This window comes from Stylophora pistillata, chromosome 13 (assembly GCF_964205215.1).
Source record: "Stylophora pistillata chromosome 13, jaStyPist1.2, whole genome shotgun sequence".
Classification (NCBI taxonomy): domain Eukaryota; kingdom Metazoa; phylum Cnidaria; class Anthozoa; order Scleractinia; family Pocilloporidae; genus Stylophora; species Stylophora pistillata.
Genome location: NC_142531.1, coordinates 10,232,224 through 10,256,513, shown reverse-complemented (window position 1 = coordinate 10,256,513; position 24,290 = coordinate 10,232,224). Strand labels below are relative to the sequence as shown.

Below are 24,290 nucleotides of genomic sequence, written 5' to 3'. Positions count from 1 at the left end.
ACGAGAGGTAGAGTAAAAGGGTTGAAAATTTATCCATGGCCATATATTGTTTCCGTCTACGTATGCCTTTCTGTACAATTACCTTGCGTGGAAACAGAACAGAATGACAACTATAATAAAAATAGTACACGAACGAAGGATAGAAAAACAATGATTGGGGATGGACTATTATAAAAGTAATGAGGGAGGGGAGGGGGGGAGGCAAAAAAGTTACAAAAACAGATATAAAAAAAATTATTGCATCTACCAAACTCCCCCATTCCCACTAACTTTCCTAACGGTCCTTGGCTTCAGGGGATTAAGTTTGTCTGCCTGGACAGCTTTTTTATACTAATAAGGAAAGATAATTCAGTCTAATAAGGAGTATGTCAAAAAACAGTTTCCTTCAATTCGCTCAAACCATTTCACAACGGGGAGAATAAATTAACTAGCGATAATGATTAGTATAAAAGACCTTTCTTGGGGTGGGTTTCATACTAGCAGACAAGTAAAATTATACCCCGTTCACACTAAAGCTTTACATGTTTTAAAGCTGTTTTGTTAAACACCATTGAAAATTGTTTTCTTCATAAAAGCTGTTTCACCCGATGTCTGTCGACTTCAAATTTGGCACAATGAAACCAAAAGTTAGTGACCACTCGAAACCTACGGAAAATTCAGTTTTTCAGGTCTCAGTTTCGGATTTTCACTCAGAAAAACCCATATTAACTAACCATGTTTAGCAGGTGTGAATGGTGAATTAGTCTAGCTTCCTCAACAAAAGTAGCGAATGAACGGTAAAGTAACACAATTACAGCCGTATAATATAACATCTAACATTTCATATCACACCTCACTGTCATACGGTACCTCCACCTGACACCTTGAAACTTCTTCCCTGTTCATGACCCAGGGCAATAAATAAGTGTACTTTATACAATAAAAAGGTGGAATAAGAAGCGTAAAATCATGATTTGTCTCTCTTTCTTGATAAGCATTCCTTTTGTGGCCTACGAAAGTGTGCAGACTGAACTTCTCCAACAACTTTAGTTTTAGTGAACAAGTTTCCAAGGCTGTTCACTCGTGATGTTCTAAACAAGCTCTATTACTTAATAATAAGAAGTGTTCAGCTAACATCATCGAAAACCACAGAGGACAACAAGAATAAATTAAATAGTTATCATAGAACTTATATATATATATATATGAAAATTTTAACTGTGATAACACTGAAATATATAGTCATTCATTGTTTGAATACTCAGATCGTATAACTTACCCACCAGAAATAAATAACTCTCTTCTGAATTAAAATGACGAACATTTGAATTTGAAATCTTGGTCGCACACTAATTCCAGTTTTATGTATGTCTTAATCTGTTATTTAAGGCTTAGAAAACAATTTTTTAATCGGTTCAAGTCTACATTGTCCACCCTTTAGTTAGTTTTACTATCTGATTCCCGTAAAGATATTTCTTGGCGGACTAGTACTTGCTTTTATCCCACAAGACATTTTTTTCTAATCCATTCAGAAACCTAAAATTTTCAAGACACGTTCAGGAACTTAGCAATCCAGACGACTATAAAGTTTAGCTCTGTATAAAAAAAAGTACTAGGAAACTTCCGATAAAGAAGTGTAGGTGGCAGTATTCTTGATTATATCGTTATTTTTATTATTTTATGCTTGGAACCAAAACTATAATTTCGCTTTTTGAAGATTTATCTCCAAAGAGCAGAATTCTAGTCGCATTTCAATCAAGGACGAAACAAAAGTCGGGTCCAGGTGTTCCCTCTCATAAAATTTTTTCTTTCCTGTCCAGACCGGTCTTTCTGGATCTGTTTTTTGTTTTTTGTTTGTTTGTTTGTTTGTTTTCAATTTAGCAACCGCTAAAGATATTTTCTTTTATTCTATGAATAAACATGCTACAGAGGCATGTCCTGGCACCTTGGACTCGCATCGAGTCGATTTCTCCCTTTTTTATTGTTGTCCTATAGGTTCCCTTGAGATTCTTGAAAAGTTTTCAAAGAAACAGAGGACAAACAAACGAACAAAAGAAAACATTGGAGAAAAATAATTATTAATTCCCCAATAATTAATAATGAAATAATTAATAATTCCCCAAATAATTATTGGGGAGCTTTAGCAACGACGACGGCGACGGCAACGAAAACGTCGTGTCGAAATCTAACTTTTCGTTTTTGTAACTCTTTCGAGGTTATTCCGATGTGTTTCACTTGGAAAATGCTGGTGAACTATTCAGGGACTGTATCACTATCAACGGCGTTAAAGTGAGGAGAAAGAAAGAAAAATTAACCGTCATGCGCTCACGTTCTCGAGAAAACCTAAAGTTTGGTTATTTCACGTTGTTGTTTTGCCGAGAACGGCAAAGAAATCTACCAAAATGTTAAACGTATGTGCAGGGCGATTTTTTTTGCTAATTAAGCCTATTGTTTTCTGCCGTTGTCGTTGCCGTCCCCGTCGTCGTTGCTAAAGCTCCCTAATAATTCCCCAGGAAAACTTGTACTAGTAGTAAATTTTCTCTAAGAAAATCTACACATTCAACCTGATCAAATCATAAAGTCCTCTAACAAGAGATTATGAACAGTTTACAATCTCTTGACTGTGATCATTCGTGACCGATCTCGTCTTGTGTGTGACAAGTAAAGAGATCGTCAATGTAACGCTTTCCTTACAGGAATACTTCGTGTTAAGGAATACAATTTCTACCGAAAGGAAACTAAAGACAAAGAGGACATTTGGCTACAGAGAAAAAGGAACAATGTGAACATCAAGGAGAAGCATTTCCCTCGTTACTCTCTTCTGCTGCACCTTCCACCAGTTTGGATTCATCCTTCCCACCCTTTTCCTCTTTTGCTTCCTCTTTCTTGTCACTCTGATTATCTCGTGTCTCCGCAGCACCCTTCTCCTTCTCGTCACTGCCACTCGTTTTCTTTTCTTCCCTTTCCCCTTCTTTCTCGCCAGCTTCGCTGCTTTTTTCTTCGTTTCCTTCTTGGTCTTCCTTACTTGAATCATCTGAAGGCGGATTCATGGATTCTATGGCATTTCTGTTGTGTTGAGCCATCCTCGACCATTTTGTCAGATTTGCTCTTTAAAAACAAAGAACGAACAAACAAAAAATTAGCGAAGAAAAACGTATTCAAACCACGTGGATTACTGTTACGAAATAAATTGTAAACATCAGAAATGAACATGTCTTTTTGTGTGAATTTGTCCAACGAACTGCATCTAAATAGGTGGGAAAAGACGTAAAAGTTTCGAGTTGGACTTTGGGCGAACTTGGGCTCACATCTCGTTTCTGGCAAGAAAATATAAATGGGAGGGAAACTTCATAACGACAACTTTCTTATGGAAAAATCATTCATTCAGTTACGTCTCTAAAGCTTACTGAACCGGTACGTTCCCTTAAAATTATATTTTGCAGGGCAACACATCAAAAATGAGAAATAAAAAAAAAAATTAGATAAAACAACAAGGAGGAAAGTTTCTGATAATCCATTTAGACAGCGCACGACTTACTGAGATCCTTCCACAAGTGGTTTTGTGTCAGGTATACACTTCTGCAAGAGCTCATAACAAGGTAAACAGATTCCAACCAGAAAGCCAACCTGAAGACAAATGTAAGATTTGTTATCATTACTCGGGCTTCCGTAGGAAAGCCCAAGTCTAAAAATGCAAGCCGTTCTTGGTCACCAAAAGGAGGGTCATGGTCCCAGGCGTTCCTTGCTTAAACCGCGGAAACTGGGGATGAGAGTGCGACAACTTGTGTTGTCATGTGCTCGCTTTTCGCAAATAACATAATTTACAGAATGCTGTGTTTCGTGAAGACCGCGTTGCAAAGATTTCTGTCTTATACGCTCATCTCACATACAAACGCCAAACAAATGAGCCATATGTAAAGTTGAAACTACGAAAATTCTGGCAAAACTGGAACAGCCGATGCAACAACAAACTATGATGCTGAGACGAACACCTCACTTGCTGAAAAAATTAGAGTGTTCACGAGCACAACTTCGAAGGTGACGCTAACAACAGCGAATTGGATTAGGATACTGACAGAAGCAACCGGCTGGAATAGTACGGTTAAACATATAAGCTAAGCTCTTCCGTTAAATATCCTGTTTCTGTTATTGGTTTTTATTGGGTTCAATACTCGTAAAGTACGATTTGGTATTTCGTACATAACCACTATTATTATTATACAAGCGATCGTGAATGTTGGTTTGCTCTTCGCATGGAGTTGTTAGTGCTTAATAGAAGACATGACGATTACTGTGATCTACTCGAAAAAGTTGTCAATATGACTAATGTACAGAAACATAATGATGTTACAGTGTCAATAAAAGCACAACAATTCAGATCTCGTTATGCATAGTATCTATATTATAATTGTACTCGTGTTTTGTCCGAATGCTATAGCACTAAACTAAGCCCGAGTGAACGCTCCTCGAGCGTCTAGTCAGTAATTAAAGCTGGCCTGCGTAAAAATTACAGCAGTTGTCAATTGAGTGTCGAAAAACCAAACCAAAGTAATCCCAGCGACCAATCAGAACAAAACAGCATCTGATTGGTTGAGAGAGTGCTGCCATTTTTCTGGACCAACCACGAAACATAGTTAACACATCATTGCACGTGACTAAATATCACATGTCAACACATGTCAAGTTTTTCTATGATTCTATCGAGTAGGTAACGCATAACTAGTGGAGGACAGTTTCTCACCTGATGTGCCGGCAATTCATGCGCTGTGTTGCGGTCCTTCATTGCAATGGGTGTTTTTCCCTGAGCCTTTTCAAGATCACCCTAACCACATCAAAAAGAACATTAAAATTCAAATCTCCCCTAACCTCTGACAATGTTTGAAATAATAGATTCAATGCCCATTAAGGGCTTAAACTAAAGCACGAGAGGGTAAGCGAGAACGTTGTTGAGTGCTGAACGAGAAATTAAAATGTTATGCTTCTTTCAACCCAACTTTAGCAGTGGTACAACATATTTTGCTTTGCAAGGCTCAAAATGTCTGCTCGAGAAGCTCTTTACGTCTCTAATTCACATTATCAACTAAGTTGATAAATCCGAATGATTTTGATATAACTCTCACCGACGCAGCACCACAGTTTCTTTCGAAACTTAACTCCTTTATTCGGGTCATTTTAGGTCATCAGTTGATCAACAGAATTCTACGTTTCCAAGTGCAAAGTACACTGTCTAAAACCGTACCTCAGCGTAAAACTCTTGGTATATGACCCTTACAATCTCCAACTGAATTTCCCAGGGCTTTGTGCAGGCAGATAAATCACAAGCCGTCATACAAATGGCACGTAACAGCTTCCTGAAAGGGAAAGTACTCTCTGAGTCAGTTCAAATGCTCCTTCATTTATGACTCGATAATCAGCTGCGATTCTGTGTTTTCCATTCATTCAGACGCATGACGGTTAACATTACTTGCTTTCCATTCTATGAAACAGAAGTTGTATTGACTAGATATTAGAATAGTGATAAGCATATAAGTACTTCAAGAGTAAGCCAAATCAATTCCTTGAATAAGCCTAAAACTGATGAAAAGATTGTAAACAGGTCTGAGATGAAAACTAACCACTCTAACCTGTTCCACTCTGGAATAGGGTAGGCAACACCCTTTTAAAACCAGGAGCAATAAATGTTATTTATTAAAGCAATAGACCGCACTTCCTTTCCGTCATAACCCACCTGTGAGAACACTTCCAAAGTTTGCGTATCGCTTGCCTCCAGCAGGTGACTTACAAACTTTTCTCGTGTACTTCCAACTTCCCACGTAGGTTATTACGCCAGTAAACCAATAGAAAGTGCGGTCTATTGTAAGTTGACAACTCCACTTTTAAATCAAAATCTTTGGCCATCTCTCTTTTGGTAAAATGTTCCTAAGGGAAATTTAGTGAGAAAGACCTTGGAAGATAACAACGTCCCACTCTACCCTGAAAACGGAAAGGTTTGACCTCGCTCTCGAAAAATAACTTAAAGTGACAGCTCAATGTTCAAAACAAAAGGCCCAAAGAGAGAATTTTAATAATAATAATACTGCGGTAATAACAATGGGACTTAGCAGTGGACTCTTCTTGTCCATTCACGGTCTTCAGGTCAAACTGGAATTAATTACGTTAGATTATGTGGAAGGAGGAAAACGGAAGAACCCAGAGGAAAAACCTCGGAACAAGGACGAGAATCAACAACAAACTCAACCCACATGTAACACCAGGTCCGGAAATCGAACCAGAAATCAGCGTGGGGAGGCAGACGCTCTCACCCTTGACTGTACCATCCCTCACACCCCCAGGGATTTTCACTCTTTAAACGGTCTAGATCTGACGCGCAGTCCTCCTGCCAGGAGAATTTGTTACCTGTGCTCTTGGTTGTCCCAAGTGAATTGTCCTTTTTCCACCATATCTTTCAGTTTAGACTTGTTACCGAAAAACAACGCTAGGTCTGTGGCAAGGATGCACTCCTTCATGTAACCAAGCACTGTTTTGTACTCTGCCGGACTTAGATGAGAGAAAATGTTGTGGCCTTCATGCTGTTGACGGGAAAGTGACATTTTGCTTCTTTAGTTGAAACTGAAGAAAAGTATTCTGAACTTTAAAATCGCTCAACAATCGGTCGGGTCATTCGTACAATGCACTCGCTCGACTTCGCCCCTATCGCCAAAAAAATATCCCATCTCTCGGAGATTTGTTTAAAACTTTTTATTCATATCACTCGCATGAGCGATCCTTGTTGTTTCTACCTGAAGGATGGTGATGGTTTGGTTGAAATGATGATGTTCCATAGTTGAAGTGCTGTACACAGCAGCCAGGGGTGTCTGTTCATTCTTCATCCATGAGTTGGTGCGACCGCGGTGATCCAAGTCATGGCACAAGGAGGCAAAGAACATGGCCAGGGCCTACGGGCAGTCAAACGAAAGAGTACATAATTGAGTTCACATTCTTCATTTCCTTTTAACCAATAAATTGGAAACTTCTTCCAAATAAGCCGAGTTCGGCTTGCCTTTTAGTCTCCTTGTACCTAGGGCACAGCTGTGTACTTTTTGTCTATATAAAGAGGACACGGGTTTGGCAGCCCTCCCCCCTCCCCCCAAGTGGCTTTGAGTGTCTCCTTGTATCTGGGGAACAGTTGTATATTTTTTGTTTATACAAGGAAGATATGAAGTTGGTGCCCCCCCTCCCTTAAGTCCCTCTCAGGGGTCAAGGGGATAATCTTTATAACCAACTCGTTCCAATGGGTCCCAAATGCCCAATGGGTTCCCATTTGTTCCAATGTTCCATGTTCCAATGGGTCCCTCTCTTTCCCCCTCAACCCCACACCATTGTTTTTTGGTTCGCAAAGAAGACAGCAGCGCTTTTGTACCTCGAGTGCTGTGAATTTTTCGTTTCCAGACCGAATAACGAGATACATGGAATGTGCTACAGCGAAGGCATGAGTCCAGTTGTGGTATGGAACGTCTCGATAATTCTTCTTCACTGTAAGCACAAACCGCCACAGTTCGTCAACTCCAAATCTATAGCATAAGACGGTCAATAGATTAATCCAAACGTAACGTGACGGTCCTAATCTACCCTGATGTTATTACAATTAAATTAAGGACAAAAAAACATTTAGAGTATAACGATATGTCACTTATGAACTTGCATTTGGTCCAAAAGGTACTAAGCAAAATGATCTACAGGAACTAAGTTTCACACTCATAGAAAAACATGGTGTATCTACATATAACCAAACCATAGAGTGGAACCTCCATTAGGAGGAGGTAAATACGACTAAAACAAGTTTCTTGTGCTTCTGATTGGCTGAGAAAGTGGCACAAGTTTTCTGAACCAATCACAGATCGAACAAAATTAAAACGAAAGCAGTTCCGGATTACTCTTGACACTCAGTTGAAAATTTCTCGGACAGATACATCGGTTTTAGGAACTTTCTTTTAGCTCAGACACAAGTTCCTAAAATGTTCATGGCCACGGGGTGCGCAAATGCGTGACCCCTATAAGAAAATCCCCAGATGTTTTCCGCTTGAATAGAAGGATATTTCACATTCTCCCTTCAATCTCGACGCCATGAAAATTGCCAAGTTAAAAACAGTTTAACTGAAGCAAACGAAAGCTAACCTTTGTAGCGAGAAGAGGTTCTTTGTCATTTGAATGACGAGACTCGGCATGAAGTCTGTTCCATCTCTAACTAGTGAGTATGAATCAAATTTATACCTGACAGGTACAAAAAGTACAACAAGAACAACTTACTGATGGATTATTCATTGTACAGAAGGGGATCAACGTTCGTTCTTATGTATTAAAATTCCAATTAAAAAATGGCCTGCAATAAAACGAAGTTCTCATTGGTACTTCTCCTGAGGTTCACGAAAAGTCAACTTAAACTTCTCGCACACCTCCCCTAGGCTTGCCTGCTCGACTCTTGCAAATGTTTAACCTTAAGCTTAACCTTTTTATCTTAAAAGAGACTAGAATCTCATTTTTCCTTACAATACCAGTCCGAATCACACATTAGGGTCACGAGAATAAAGAAAATAATCACCAATTAGAGACGTTCTGGGTTGTCCAACAAATTTTTCTCATAAGCACGTTAGGACATGTAGAGAACATTATGGAGAATATGCATACTGATGTTAGGTAATAAACCGTTGTTTAAAAGGTATCCCTTGTACTTACGATTCCAGAGATGGGAAAGGTTCTTGAACTGGCATCTCTTGGGAGTTTGTAAGCTCACGTTCAGAACATTTGCTGTGATATGAAAGGACTTCCAATGCGACCTAAATAAATACAATTAATAGGCTACAATTAAACAGTGTTACCGTATAAGGAAATGAAATGAACACAGACACGAATTCTCCATGGTCGATAAATTTGGATACCCACCGGAAAAAAGCTGGGACGAGTATATTAAGTCGAGTCTTACTGGTAAACTTTCCATGTAAAGTGAATAAATTAAACAAGCAAAGTTTCCTTTCCCGATTTGACTTGTACTTGGCATTTTTTTAGATCGGCTTTTCTTTTCTCTTTAAAAGTTCCTACAGGAAGAGTTCTTTTAACCTAAAAGTTGTGAGGTGAGATTTTGTAAAAACAGCAGTTCAAAAAGACTAGTCGGCGCTTGAAAATTTTCCCCTGGAACTTTATTAGTGTAACAAATAGATTACACGTTGCCATGCGTCTCTTTAGCAATAGTTAACAGATGACATCAAAAGGTGAGAAGAACTGAGAAGTGGCACACTCGGCGCTACCGAGTAAGTCACTGATGTTCTCGCCACATTTTAACGTCTTACGCGATCTATCACTAAACCTACGCATAAAAAAGCAAAATGTTGTAAATGGTGACGTCATCTATACGTCTGTCCTCCAATAGATCACAGGTAAGAACCAACCAAAAGTTAGAATGGTTAGCTCAATTGGTAGAGCGCCGGACTGTTGTGCGGGAGGTCGTGAGTTCAAATCCGGCCGAACCAACACTCAGGGTCTTTAATTAACTGAGAAGAAAGTGCTGCCTTTGTAATAATATCTGCAAATGGTTAGACTTTCTAGTCTTCTCGGATAGGGACGATAAATGGAGGTCCCGTCTCCTGCAGGGTTGGGGTAGTAGACGTTAATTTCCCACACACGAGATTACTGTGTGATGGATGTCCTCCCCGGGGTGGGATGGGTGGGTAAAAAAGGGGTTAGGTGTCAATTGGAACGAAAGTTCTGTTCCTTTCTCCTGCCATTCCTATGGCGAATGAATTAAAGTTAAAGTTAAAGAATGTACAAGAATAGCTTGATAGTTTACCCTGTGCTTTTGCTCCGACCTCCTTATCTTGTCATAAAGCTGTAATGAGACAGTTTCGAAGCATAAGCAAACTCTTGGTATGATAAGGAATCACAAATTAGAAGCGAGGCACTTGAGTGTCAAAGGCAATTGGGAATGCTTTTGGTTTTATTAAACTTTGCTCTGTGATTGGTCCAGAAAACTCGTGCCATCCTCTCAACCAATCAGATGCAAAACTAAAAACAATGACGACTTGGTCGTTCGCGTTTTTCCGGTCCTCGAGCAGTTTGCTTGTTTTCACTTTGAGCTCTCATTGGCTAATGATAGTGAAGACCTTTATTTAAATTGGTCACAGAGATTACTTTGGTTTTGGTTTTTTTGACAATCAATTTAAACTGCTCTAATCAGATCATGAACTGAATAACCCTCCAAATAAAGAAATGAAGTTGAATGCATACGTTTTACTTTCTCTCCTGCATCCATACAGTCCTTTGAGGGACACAAGAAATCTTTTTGACTCTGATGATTACTTCCGCACAGGTTGTCGAAACGTCAGTCACTACCACCGACAACAGTCCTTGTCAGGACTACACTCACCCGGACGATCACACTACACTTTCACACGTTTGCTTAATAAAGTATTAGTAATAAAAGGAGAAGATACATATTTATCATTTCTGTAAGTTGAAGGGTCCGTATCCGTCTCCAAAATGGTCCCTACTGAATTACAATAAAAATTACTCATATTGACAGAAACCTGACAAAAGATTATTTTTTTTCCAAATTCAAAATTGCCTTCCACGTTGAAGAAATAAATGACTAAATGACATTATGCAAGACTGCTAAACAAAGGATGCTTATTTAGGTAATGGAACGAGGTTACAGTGCAGTTCAAGACTTAAAGTTATCGTTTTTCGATCTGTCAGTATTTTGAACATGCAGCCCTAAATTACCTCCAGATAATAAGCCATGAGCAAGGAGGTAGGTGGTCAAAAACCATTTGGTTTTCCTGACAATGAAAGTTATATTTGTAGTTGACAAACCTTAGCATGATGGAGAGCCAAGCCACAGTAAATTGCAAACGTCTGAAAAGACTTTTCATCTAGAAATGAAACAATTGAGTAAGCACGCTAATACATACATGAAAAAATTAACCCATCGAACTAAAAAGAAAAACAACGTTATTTCACGTATGATTCATGTGTTAAATAAAATCTGTAAAACCACAAAATACAAGATTATGTTGCATTATCATATTTAACATGACAAATTTTTTGACATGAAGGTGTAACATACTTATGTTTATGATGCACGATCCTTCGCAGTAGATAGCGCTATTTAGGCAATGGCGAAAATCAGACCTGAAAAAAATCAGGCCTGTACGGGATTCGAACCACTGACCTCTGCGATACTAGTGCAGCGCTCTACCAATTGAGCTAACAAGCCATCTGGGAGCAGGCCGTTAAGTTGATTCGTAATAAATCCGTGATGATAAATCGATCAGATACAATGAATATATGAAGTTCATATACTTTGAACTGCGGTATCTACTGCGAAGGATCGTGCATCATACGTATTTAATACCGCAGTTCAAAATAATTATATGAACTTCATATATTCATTGTATCATACTTATGTTTGGAAACAGAGAATACTATTTTTCATTTCATGCCCTAAACCATTACTTTTTTCTTGCTGAGGTTTCCGTTTAATTTTAACCTTCAATTTATTTAAGTCGTTTATTGCTTTATAATGTTTGAAACAAGTTACCTGATGCTGTGAACACTCCACTCTTTTTGTTCACCATCTGAACAACTCCAATAATACTGAAAATTTATTAATAGTTCAAATCAATGCTTAATTGTTAAAATGATCAAACTAGCGTGTCAGTTTATTGAGTAATTATGCTTAACTTTTTATAAAAAGTATTTACGGCATTTTCCATTCATTTGAGTTAGGGTGGTGTAAATAGAAAGAAAAAGGATACTCCTCAATAATTTTAAGACCTGAGAGCTGAACTCTCTCAAAATATTCTAAGATTCGAAATGCTAGAACGATTTTATCAATCCTGCACAACCAGAGCCTGCAATGTTGATCACTAACAGTGGAGCTGTTGAAACTTGGGCCACCTATCTGATGAAAAATGACACATGAGGTATGCTCTCTTGCTTATTCTGAAACTGAGGATATCATTTATCCACTGCCTCCACTACAGTTCACATGACAGTTCAGCACATTTCACGATTAACCTGGACAGGAGTGTGAAAGCTGACTGTGCTTTCACAGACCGTGGGTGCCACAGGGAACTAACTTTAAGGAACTTAATATATAACTCAGCTTTTATGAGAGATTTTAAGAGCTGGATATCCCAAAATTTCTGAGACAAGAGGCCACTACACAGGCACAGGCACCTGGTGATTTTACTATAAGCAGAGCTTTAGCTAATTTTCAAAGATCACAGTCAGTTTGGCTAAAAATAGTTGTTCTTCCCCTTTTAAGAAAGATGTTCTTATACATACAAGTCAGTTATGACAAACAGGGTTTCCCAAGTAAGAACTTACTTTCCTCTGATGAAAATTGGCATACAAAGCAACGTGGTAGTGGTGTACCCAGTCTGAAGGTCAATTTCCCTGGAATAAACAGAAGCAAAATATGATCAAAGGAGGGTTATAAGGGACGAGGTTAAGGTAGTTTAAAAGTGATTTCAAGTCAATTACAGGCAAGCAAATCTATCATTAGCTACGAACAAGCCTGAAAAGTTCAAACTGACATAAATCTCAAGTACACCTGTTAAATCTTTCATCATGATAGGCATCTGCAATGTTCAGGGTCTCTCCTGTGGTGGCTACATGGCCTGCCACACCCTTTGTTTTAGGAAACCTGAAAAAAACAAGATCAGTAAAAAAAAAATTTAACATAATTGAAAACATTTCAAATGCAAGACCTAGGTCAGAACTCCAAGATGGAACTGTTTTGATCACCATGATCACATGACTTTGGCATCAAAGTTTGAAGTCATAATTTTTTTCTATAATTATAACAATTAATTAATGTATCTCATACATGTACAGCGTATGTACTTCTAGGCTTAGGTTACACTAAGATAAAAATTAAAATGAATTTTTTTTTAAATGGCCACTTTACTTTAAACTTTGCCTCTTTCACTACGACTGTCACAGTATCACTATTTCATAAATGTTACACAAACCATAACATCTAATTACAATTGTTGGCTAGCAATTTAAACAGCTATTTTCTCATAAGAACAAGCTAGGCAGCATGTCATAGATATGACATGTTTTGTTAGGTTCATGTCCTTTTTTTTTTTTTTTTTTTCTGGTGATCAATCTTTAATGTCAAGTAACCATTCAATTGTTTCAAGTGACCAAAGGCTTCATTGTATAAAACATTGCATGAGGCCGGAGTCCTATATAGACATACACTATAATTATGGTATGAATGAATAAGATCTGTTCAGTCAAAAAAACTCCATGTAAAAGACTGTGAAAATTGAAGGAGAGCTCTACATTACATAACCCATGCATCCACTCAAGACTTAAAACACAATACAGATGAATAAATTATGCTAATTATCCCTAATCTGGGTTTACTCGATATTCAGGAAAATCAGTATCGATCAATGTTATTCTAGTAAATATAAAAATCTTTCTGGAAAAGATAACTTTATCCATGTATTACCTGATTTCTTTTTGAAGATTTGATGATCTGCTGTCCTCAAGACTCCCTCCTATATCAAATATCCTGGCATACAATTCATTTGTTCTGTTGTCCACGAGAAAGAGTGATGTTCTGTCTGCATCCACCAAAGTTTGTGCATAATTCTTGTCAAAAAAGGAAACAATTGAATGGGTAACTTGCATTTATTTAATATCAATAGAATGGCAACTATCCGTAAAAGACAATCGAATCCATGTTTGTACTTGTGATATTTTACATTTTGTCTACATATTAGGGACACCTTAGTTACTATCCAGGAAATAAATACCTTTCCCATGCAAACGTTTTTAAATATGCACTTTACAAACTATAGGATGTTTCTTTGAAACATGTATTAACTGGTATTAAGTTAAAATGCTGCTGCATTGGTATGTGAAATTTTTTTTATATAAATTTAACCCTTTCACTCCCAAGATTGCATTTAGTAATTCCCCTAATAATTTGTCTGCTATACAATTTTTGTGATAATAGTTTGGAAAATTTACTATCAAGTAGAATCAAACTCGAATCCCTTATCCAATATATATATCTTAATTACCAAGCGCGAAGGCTGTACTGGGAGAATATCAGCTTGAGGTCTTAACAGTACGGACCGAGCACAGCGAGGTCCGTAGAAAAAAGACTGAGGGCCGATATTCTTCCAGTATGGTCCTGAGCAAGCTTGGTTAATAAGAGATTTATTATACGACTGAAGTTCAAGGGGACACAAGTGCGGTATCATTCGGGACCATTCGGGACAGTGCCCGGTCCAATACTTAGAGAATATTGGACCGGCAATAGAGCATTTTGATTAGTTGATTTTAGTTATTGGCCCTCTGACTGCTTGAGTCGTGTAATAATTTTCTTTATTCCCACCACTTGTCTGCTTGACATTGTATTGATATTGTGAGGAGAAATTCTGTTGTCACTCATGGGAATTTAAAAGTTAACCTTTGGAATGTGTATTACACACTCACCATAATCTTCATAATCACTGTATCCATGCTGACAATATCTTGAAAGATTGACCTGAAAAATAAACAAAAGATAACAGTCAACAGAGCTTGCTTTATTTCTCATACCAGGACATCACAAAATATATTAATAAAATAGCTTGCAAGCAGTTGCTAGTTATTAGCACTTCATCACAATCATTTCTTTTCCCACCATAAAGTATACGGTTATAAGTAAAGCAGGGTGGTAAGAGGTCTGCAAAGAGTCTAACACTGAAAAAGAGGAGTACCAGACCCCCACCGCCCAAACCTCTCTCTATCTTGTCTCAAATCTTTCAATAGGCGAAGAAACGTGTATCCTACAGTGCTATTAATGATGGCCTCCTTGCAGGCTATTCTTATTTATTAAAAAACTGAATCATTGGATAACACTATTCTACAGCTTTTTGTGCCATTGGGTAAGCCATGATGGGTTTATGAGCCATTATATCATGTGCACCCATAAAGATGGGTTAACTAAACTGAAATTGTTTTTTTAGACATTGTAACATTCCGTTTGTTCTAACAAAATAAAGTTGGGAAGATTTATCTATTTTTGGTGCATTTTCAATAAAAACTATTATTTCACCCACTTTGTTGGATTTGAGATGATTACAGAAAACTCAGCCCTATGGGCCATGTTGGTTATCTATTGCCCACTGTCCAATGTGCACTCTTCATTATTTTTAAACATATGATGTAAACTTGAAAATAATGAAAGCCTTTTGTGAAGAAATTCAGTACTATATTGTACTCAGTGGCAAAATGAGAATTACTGGAGGGTCAACTAATTAAATTGTAGAGAAATTTTCAATTTTCTTTCCACTTCTGCTTTATACAATACAAATCTGATTTACCTTGTCACATTTAGTAGAAACTCTGTCAATTTTCTGTGTCTTTGCATGTTTTGGAACATCTGAAAAATTAAAAAATGTGTGCAGTCACATAAGAAAAGGGAATCTATGATTACTTTAATCGAAAGGAATTCTAGACTACAAAAATTACAACAAAAAAGGTGACTGTCTCAGTATGTCTTATTACCTCCTTTCCAACTAAATATTCAATATGTTATTCACCAGCCAGGAGGTCTGTATTGGGAAAAACTGTGCCCAAGGCCTTGGATAATGCCTGCGGCCCTTGGCCTGGGATGGTACACAAGACAGAGGGCACAGTTTTTCCCAATATAAACCGACCCAGGATGGTGAAAAACATTTTTATTTTCTTCTTAAACTTAACGAAATGCTTGTAAACTGAAGAACTCGAATAACTTCAAGCTGTAACTCACAGCAAGATCCTCCATAAGCAGAACAATTGTTTTTGAGCAAGTAGATGAAAGAGAAAACAGAGGTAATGCAATTGAAAAAGAGGGGCTTCACTGAAACAGTTTTATCTGCATACTGATAAGGGTGATTTAAAAGGCTTCCATGCAAATATTGATTATTAGGAGTATCTGTCACGATCTGACACCTGTCAACTGGAAAGCGTGTAAGAAAAAAATTAAGCCCGCTGACACTTTTGATAAAGACAAAGCACTTGTTTAAGCATGTAAACTCGTCAGGCAAATGACTATCACTGTGACTTTTTATCTTCACTAATTTTATGGAAAGCTCTTTTCTCTTCCAATGACAATTAATGTATGAAGAATTAATACCTCTGTTCAGTTCTAAATGTCAAGGAAAGTCAAATTGTAAGTAAATTCAAAGGTATGTTTTGAAGTTTTGAGTCTGCTTGTTTGCTTGCTGTAATGGCGTCTGTAAAATCTTTCTCCCACCCAAAACCGGATGTCAAATGACATGCCTTTTCTACCTAGACACAGGGAATGTATTGCAACTTTTAGTCATTGAATTTTTCGGTTTCTGTTGTGAAATGTACAGTATATGTAGAAATATCAAAATTTCTGGAACTTGCAAAAAATTTGCAAAAGTTTGTCAATAGCAGTACTCAAATGTTCATTCAATGTCCTACGTCAAATAAATTGTTTTTTAAAATTCTGATGTTAAAAGGAATGAAAGTAGCATCGATAAAACTAATTTTTAACTGCAAGTACCTCTTGTTTTAACTCTCTTAATACTAGTTACTTTTTGAGAGGATTATTGAATTACAAATGGTTTTGTACAGGCCGCATGTCAATCTACTAAAAAATATTTGGTACCAAACCAGTCTTTTTCTTATTTGAAAGAGAGGAAAAGAAGAGAATTAATAAGTAAGGTTGCGACCAAAATCTCTGCTTACAATTAAATTCTGACCAATTGATAAAACAAAATATACTTATGAAAGTTTGCGATAAAGCTAAAGATGTACTACTTAAGGCGGCTCAACGCCTAATGGATACACCCCCTATGAGCGGGCCGAATGGGAGCATATATACTGCCTGCTCTTGGAACCATTCAGATCACAGGATTTGTAGGATACTGCCCACTCAAATACTGAGAAAAAAATGAAATAAGTTATTTACCTCTGCATAATACAGTGATATTCCACCCCACACTAGGTAGCTGTTGACAATCTGGAAAATATCAGTTGGGTGAGAAGCAAATTAAGACAAAACTATTCACCGAATCGAAATATGGCGTCCAATTTGAATTACCATTGTTTTGGACTTACTAGCCTCGTCTTGACATGGAAATACAAAAATATTATCGTATTGTGTGAGAGGCTAGTCAGTCCAGAACAATGGCAATTCAAATTGGACGCCATATTTCGATTCGGTGTATTGCATAATACAAAACATTTTGGCCAGGGTTGCACACCTTCCATAGTTCTGTGATTTATTTATCAATTGCATTAAACTTGATCACACACTTGGCCTTTATCTTGCTTTTCAGACCTTGAGCTTAATAGTTAAAATAAAGAAATAATTTCTGAATTAAAGCAGAGTGCATCATACCTCATCATCTTCTTCTCCAAAAGCTTCATGGCCAAGTCTCCTACATAACTCAATAACACCTGTGCAAAATTAAACAAAACATTTTCCTTAATCCATCAATCAACTTTCCCTAATTCAACTGAGTATAGTTTCTTGCACCTCCAAAGATCTGATTGACAGTTCTCCCTTCTAGCTGCTACACATTTCCTTGTAAATTAGTCACAAGAATTTGGTGTTGGAACAAGATAACAGCTTTTACTATTCTCATAACTTGTTTGCTAGGTAATGCATGGATATTATAGGGAGAAATTACTCTAAAATCACTTCTGGGATTTATCGTTAAAAACTGTTAGGTCCAAATTTGTGTATGTGTTCAAGGTTGGCCAATCAACTCATGTTTGCCTAGTAGTTTCTTGATGGCATGATACAAAACTTAGGCACATGCAGCTTCCTAAATGTGATAAGTACCGTTAGTACGTAGTAGTTTATCTGTATAAAACTTAAACTCACCGATGAGTTCACCATTTGACTGAATGATTGGCTGACATAACACAGACTGTGCAGTGCTATCTGAAAAGACATTCATCACTGATAGTTTAAACTAAGATAAATAAAATAAAGGTAATGTTGCCTGGTTACTTATCTTCAGGAGATTACCCCAAAAACCTCCAAATGGATGGCAAAATTGCTCAATTCAGTAAGTCATTCAGAACTACTGATGAGCAAACAGCTGTATCTACACATCATTTATCCATAAATTTAATACACTTAGCAGACAAACGAACACAGTCAATCATATAAAACACTTGCCCAGCTAATAGAGAGTAAATTGTCTCCTGGTCTGGAGGGGAGAGACAAAATCTGCTCTTTTTTACCTAAGCAAGAACAGAATTGCTATTAAATTGTTAAATAAAAGCCACTGCAAACTTGTAATTTCATTTGGCATCCATATAGAACACAGGACATTTTGCACAAAAGACTTTTCACGCAAGTTTTGGACCATTCGCACAATTCTTAGTGGTCATTTCGCACAATCATTATAGGTGAGAAACATCAACTTTAAAGATATTCTAATTGATACTGATAAGATATTTCACCTTCACATGTCTGATTTATATAGATGGTTACCCATCCATATAAAATTAATCTGAATGAACAGTTTGCTGCAAAGGTTCTTTTTTTACTGTAGAAATTTTAAACACTTGTCCAGTAGATATATATAATTTATACATGATTGAATTTAGTCAAAAGCATGATAAGGAAATAACATAGGTTACCTTCCAGTCCAATTCCTTCTGGAAAACGGTAATCCTGAATTCAAATAAAGCAAGTTTAGAGATACAAATAAAAGTGAACCAGGCCTTGAAGGAATGGGTGTGATAAAGATTTAAAAACCTAATAAGCCCTGGCTAGTAATGTTCTGCATTGAATTTCTCTTCATAGTGACAGAATAATTATTATCATACAGAACTTGTTGACCCCTAAGAGTGCCTACTAAGCATCTAATTTCTCATAAAATATTAACCCTGCATATGACACATTGAGGACACTGGAAAATAGGAAATGATCAACTTGACTAAAGAAGCTCTTAATTGTTAAACAGATTCTCCTTTTCGGCAGCTTAGAAAATGTATGGACAACAGTAGGGAGAGAATTAAAGCATAGTTAACAACTATTCACTGAAGTAGAGGTGGTTAGTGGTGGATATTTACCCAGACGCGAAGCGGCAAGGTAAATATCCACTGCTAACTACCGACACTGAGGTGAATAGTTGTTTAAGTAAAAAACAGTCAGATAATATACACCACCAAAAATTGATTTGAGTGATTTCTTCACTTGTCATGGATACAAACCGGGATGCCATTTTTTCCCGAGTTGCTCGGAGGTAAATAGCAAAGGATATTCGGAGTTTGACTAGCCAATCAGAGCGCGCCTTCAATGCTATCCACTGTTTTAGTATAATTATTAGGGTGTAAAGGGTAAAAAAGAGATTGCCAGCTTGGCTTGGTTGTTCAAAGCTAGGTCAAGATGACCCAGGGTAAGTGTAAAATCTGATTTCAGATCTAAAAGCTTTAAAAAGAAACTTAAGTTCAATTCTCTTTGTCTAGAATTTGATCAGTGGATGCTATCAAAAGAATAGAATAAGGCTTTTAAACAAAGGAATAATCAAAAGAAACATATAGCATTAACCCTGGGTTAACATTAACTTTGAACAACTGAACCCTGATCTCTATAAAATTCTCTGATAAATTAAACTTGCCACAGGAAAATGAAAGGTGTTGAACTCAGTGAAAAGACCTCATATGTTGTCTGCAGGGCCTCAAGGACTGAAAGTACAGCACTTACCCCCAACACTTCATTTGTTCTGAATGGCTTTTGAGTAAAAGCTACATAAGCTGCAATTGTGCTTCCATCTTTTATCTGGATATTTGATGAAGTCCTCCTAAAAACAATTATAATTATAAATTACATTAATATATATTATCAGTCTGATATATTCACAGCATTAGATAAAATTCATCACATCAAGTCACAGTCCCTCACCACTGAGACTGTTGCAGTATTCATCGTTTAATCATTTCTATCAAGTAATAAAATATTAATGGCACCCATGTGTCTTGAGCAAGGAATTTTCTTAATGGCAAAAAAAGATAAAAGCCCCTAAAGTCTCTGGACTTTCTTCAAATCAAACAAACACATAATTAACCAAAAGGAAAAAACAGGTGAAAAATTTTACTCTAGAATTACAAGGAAAGGGTGGGGCCTACTGAAGATAATGTAAAAGTATGATTCAACAATTTAACTGCCAAGATCTGATTGATAACTCTCCCCTTATCGCTGTGACACATGTCCTTGCAAATTAGTTACAAGAATTTGGTGTTAAATCAAGATAACAACTTCTACAAGATAAGTTTGAGTACTCTCATTACCGGTTTCATGGATAGTATATGGATGTTACTGGGAGAAGTTACATTTTAATCACTTCGGAAAATACCTACCCTTCTGGATGGTTAGGATTGTAGATGAACAATGCCTGATTAATCAAACAAGACATCCATTAGAAAGATGATGGCTGCTAATTATTGTTGATCATTGTAGAGATTGATAATTTTTAAATCAATTCTATACCCATAAGATTAAGAAAAGCACTGAGTTATGTATAATTTTACTGCAGATCATTTTCAAAGTAATTTACAGTTATTAGTTTATAATTAGTGATTTTACACATTATAAACTCAACATAAATAGATAATTCAAGTTTTTTTTCCTCCTGATCTGTGGTACTGCAGTGTGTTTGATAATCATTGACTTGCATTACAATTGCAATTATGTATTTTTACCCTTCATGGATATCATTTTTTATCATTTCAGCACTTTGCAACTTCCTACCTTTCCTGTAGCATCAACTAAATACAAAGTGAACGAATCTGCATGACAAGCTGTTAAAAGAGAAACAACAAACATACACATATAAATACCACACACCCATTGACTTTTTTAACACATAATGTAGAAGACAGTATATGCAGTACATGTAGATTAGTTTCAAAATATCTGTAGGGGGCCAAGCATGATAGCAAGAATTCTCAAGGCAGATCGATGTTCACGTTATCTGCTAAAACTGAACTGTGGTAAAACCCATCAAGTTGGAATTATTCTCAAGTGTTCATTTGGCAACCAGCTTTTCAGATTTAGGTCCAGGAAAAAATTCTTAGACTACAAAAATTATCATTATAGAATCAGTGGTAATACCTACAAAAATTTATCAGCAATGCAATTGTCTAATTCAACTATGTGCAGTACCTCAACAACCAGCTAAAAAGTAAATGATTTGACTGTGTAATCTTCTGCACTGCTTCTGCCAGATGTCTGGATGGCAGACTTCTGTTTCCCACTAAATAAAGGATGATTTTGTAGATAAAAGCTAAAGCATTTTAACCAAATGCACTTGCCCTAGCTCATCCTACCTGATGCAATACAGTTAGCCAACTCCATCAACACCTTCTGCTTGTTTGGTGACTGATGAATATCATTTGTCAACTCTTCCAACATTTTCTTCTTGTCACTGTGTACACAAAACTTTACAGAGGGAAAGATAAATTTTAAAATTTACAATTTTACATTTAATTTAAACTTATAATTATAGCTTGCAACTTTCCATGGCATATGATCAAATGTGCTTTAATATAATAAGTTAAAAAGACTAAAACTGAATAAAATTTACAAGCAGATCGATAGAAAGATTTAAAATGAGATAAAAAATGATAATAAATGATAACAAAAGATAAATAATAAAATAAATGAAACAAGAACTCTACTTTATTGGTGAATATAAGGTACCCCTTCCCCTCCCACCCCCCCCCCCCCACCAAACAATTCGTGACTTCTGTGGGTTCATGGGTCAATAAGAAAAGGTCAATAAGGACCTTTGAGAGTGACAAAATGTATTATTTCCTTTCAATAAACTGTGTTTTGGAAACTCAAGGTCAATTTATTTTAGATGGGTTATCTAAAACACCCACCTGCCATTAATCAGGGTTTTAATGACACAATTTTAAACATTACATATTATTGTAACCCACAGAAGTCATTAAATGGGATTTTCCAAGAAGCTGGTGATATGAACAAACAAAGCTGAACCTGAGGGGCATAATATCTTGATAAATCAAATATTCTTAACAAGCACACCAGAATTTAGCAAAACAGAAGACTTAATGAGTACAACAATAGCTCTGTATGTGTGTCTAAATACCTCTTCTTTTTCTAAGGGCCTGATTACATGAGCCGAGCTGGCCCGGTTAGCCGCGCTGATTTCTTTTGTTTTGGTGTTTGCCAAAGCGTGAAAACAAAAGAAATCAGCCCGGCTAACCGGGCCAGCTTGGCTCATGTAATCAGGCCCTAACTGTACAACTCAAAACAAATATTGAAATCAAATCACCAAATTTTATGGCTCTGAAAATGGAAACTGTTCTAGCAAAATATTCATGTTTCTACTTCGTTTGCATGTTATGCTATAAGGGAGATCTATTGCTGTTTGAAACGGTATTCACAGTAAGCTTCTAAAAAATTCATCAAAGAAATAAAAGTTCACTTTTTTCATGTTGTTTTCTTAGGCATTACTCCTGTGATATCTTGATCTCTGTGTTCAATTTATTAGAACAGGAAAACTCTTCAAAGGCCAATAGAAATTAAAACAATTCAATGTTGATATCAATTTTTATTAAAGACTAGTATGACCTATTCAAAATATAAGGGGGCAGATGTTGCAGAGTGTTAACATTTACGATTTGACAGTTCTCCAACAAAATTCAAGTATTTTCTCTTAAATAAATTATTTCTTAAACCTGAATCTCTCGTTGGGCCGGAAAAAATTTCCTAAATTCTAATCTATCCATCAAATCATTTTGAGTCACTAATTGATACAGATGTCTTCTTTGATATTATGTTATGAAACTGCACGCAAATGTAACGCAGTGTATCCTAGTTAGTGTTAAGAATATTTTTTAATCGGGACCCTCGACTACGGTTATTAGTTAACGGAACGGAAAATCTTGCTGACGGAATAACGCAATAACAAAAAATTGAACAGAAAACGGCGATCGCTGAAAGGCCAAATGTCAATATTTCGAGTGCAGCAATTTCAAATGTCAAAGGAAGGGGTCCCACAAACCAGTAAAGGATATCTTATGCTTCAAAAAAAAAAAAAAATGTATGCGAAACTGCAATATTATTTAGCTATTTTACCTTCCACTTCGACAGAGACGGACGGTGCGGGTCTGTAGAAAAAATATATATAATTGCGCCTTTTACTTACAAGGGAAGCACACTGAAATATATTTCTACTGCTCGCTACATCAAATGACAGCACAGTTGACAGTGTCTCAAATGAAAACAAGCCGCTTACCACTTTGTTTATTATTGTCATGATCAAGAGAACTTGCAGGCTTCTTCCCCACTTTATTCTTCAGTTTTCGCGTCTTCCTAATGAGCCATCGTTCCAAACGGTCTTGATCCACATATTTCATCACATAATCTTCCAAAAACACAGGGTTTGCTCGGAGAAAATTACGCACCGCCTCTTCATCGACATCTGAAATTTGAAAAACTAATGAGGAGCCGTAGAATAAACTAAAACTAGAGACGGATCACATTTTTCTTTGCAAAGATCATTTTCGGCACAAAACAGCGCCTACGCGTAAAAAGGAAAATCATAAAAATCCATTTTAAAAGAAAAAAGTCGGTAATTACTTTGGAGCGAAGTTTACCGAGAAATGTTTTATTCCTTTTGAGCTAACAACATTTTCAGGCCAGATCACGATGCAAAATACCTCATGATTAAGTTTGAATTTTTTCAGAAAAAAAATTATTTTACAAACTCAAAGTTCACGATCGTTGTATCAAATCATAACAAACAGTGAGATTGTACGAGAATAGTGCCGTATTTGTGAGGGTCAAAGCTGTCATTAACGCAGTTCAAACTCGTTTAAAATTACACTCACCTTGGCCATTTCCTATCGCTTTTCCCTGTACCAACGCTGGCCGAAACGGTCCATCGCCAAAGCTTGCGGTCAGATCAATGTGGGTAATGTGACTGCTCTGACCATGGCTGTTTGATGTTCGATTGCTAACAGGCCCTTTCGCTGCCTTTGCCTGAGAAACAGGAGAAGTTCCATGACCGTTTGAAGCGCGCTGATAAATCGGGCTATAACGCGAACCGCTTGGTAGAGGAGGAAGGCGACGATTTCCAACCTGACGTGAAGGACTCGACATCAATATTTTCGAAACTGGTTTCCTCTCATGTCAAGTTTTTCTTTCAGAGAAAGACGAACGAACCACAAGTAATGTTTATCTTCATTGCTAAGAGAGAGTAAGCAGCTGGCGGCAGATAGTCACGTGACTCACCGGAAGTACATTTTCACACCAATCTTTTTACTCC

At 36.9% G+C, this 24,290-nt stretch overlaps 1 protein-coding gene across 1 annotated transcript; it reads right to left on the bottom strand.

The window, feature by feature from the left end:
• Positions 1 to 364: 364 nt before the first annotated feature.
• On the bottom strand, positions 365 to 24,249 carry LOC111340867 (putative 3',5'-cyclic phosphodiesterase pde-5). Its single transcript, XM_022947785.2, has 28 exons — positions 23,854 to 24,249; positions 23,259 to 23,444; positions 23,099 to 23,130; positions 21,322 to 21,433; positions 20,744 to 20,793; positions 20,353 to 20,387; positions 19,700 to 19,796; positions 18,631 to 18,664; positions 17,864 to 17,923; positions 17,375 to 17,433; positions 16,943 to 16,993; positions 15,345 to 15,403; positions 14,473 to 14,524; positions 13,478 to 13,620; positions 12,566 to 12,658; positions 12,340 to 12,408; positions 11,549 to 11,604; positions 10,822 to 10,880; positions 9,800 to 9,838; positions 8,692 to 8,792; positions 8,134 to 8,229; positions 7,379 to 7,529; positions 6,759 to 6,914; positions 6,376 to 6,548; positions 5,219 to 5,330; positions 4,721 to 4,801; positions 3,518 to 3,606; positions 365 to 3,087 (listed from the first exon to the last, which is right to left on the bottom strand). The coding sequence occupies exons 1-28, from the start codon at positions 24,122 to 24,124 to the stop codon at positions 2,769 to 2,771; spliced, it is 2,835 nt and encodes a 944-aa protein (XP_022803520.2). The 5' UTR covers positions 24,125 to 24,249; the 3' UTR covers positions 365 to 2,768.
• Between the last annotated feature and the right edge of the window lie 41 nt (positions 24,250 to 24,290).

Bases quoted from the DNA above. Each gene is read 5' to 3' on its own strand.
- LOC111340867 (XM_022947785.2), bottom strand. From the start codon at position 24,124: ATGTCGAGTCCTTCACGTCAGGTTGGAAATCGTCGCCTTCCTCCTCTA. The intron at 12,659-13,477 runs GTAATACATGGA...TGTTTTTTTCAG, and splicing joins AATCTTCAAAAAGAAATCAG to GTTTCCTAAAACAAAGGGTG. The intron at 3,607-4,720 runs GTGAGAAACTGT...ATTTGTCTTCAG, and splicing joins ATGAATTGCCGGCACATCAG to GTTGGCTTTCTGGTTGGAAT.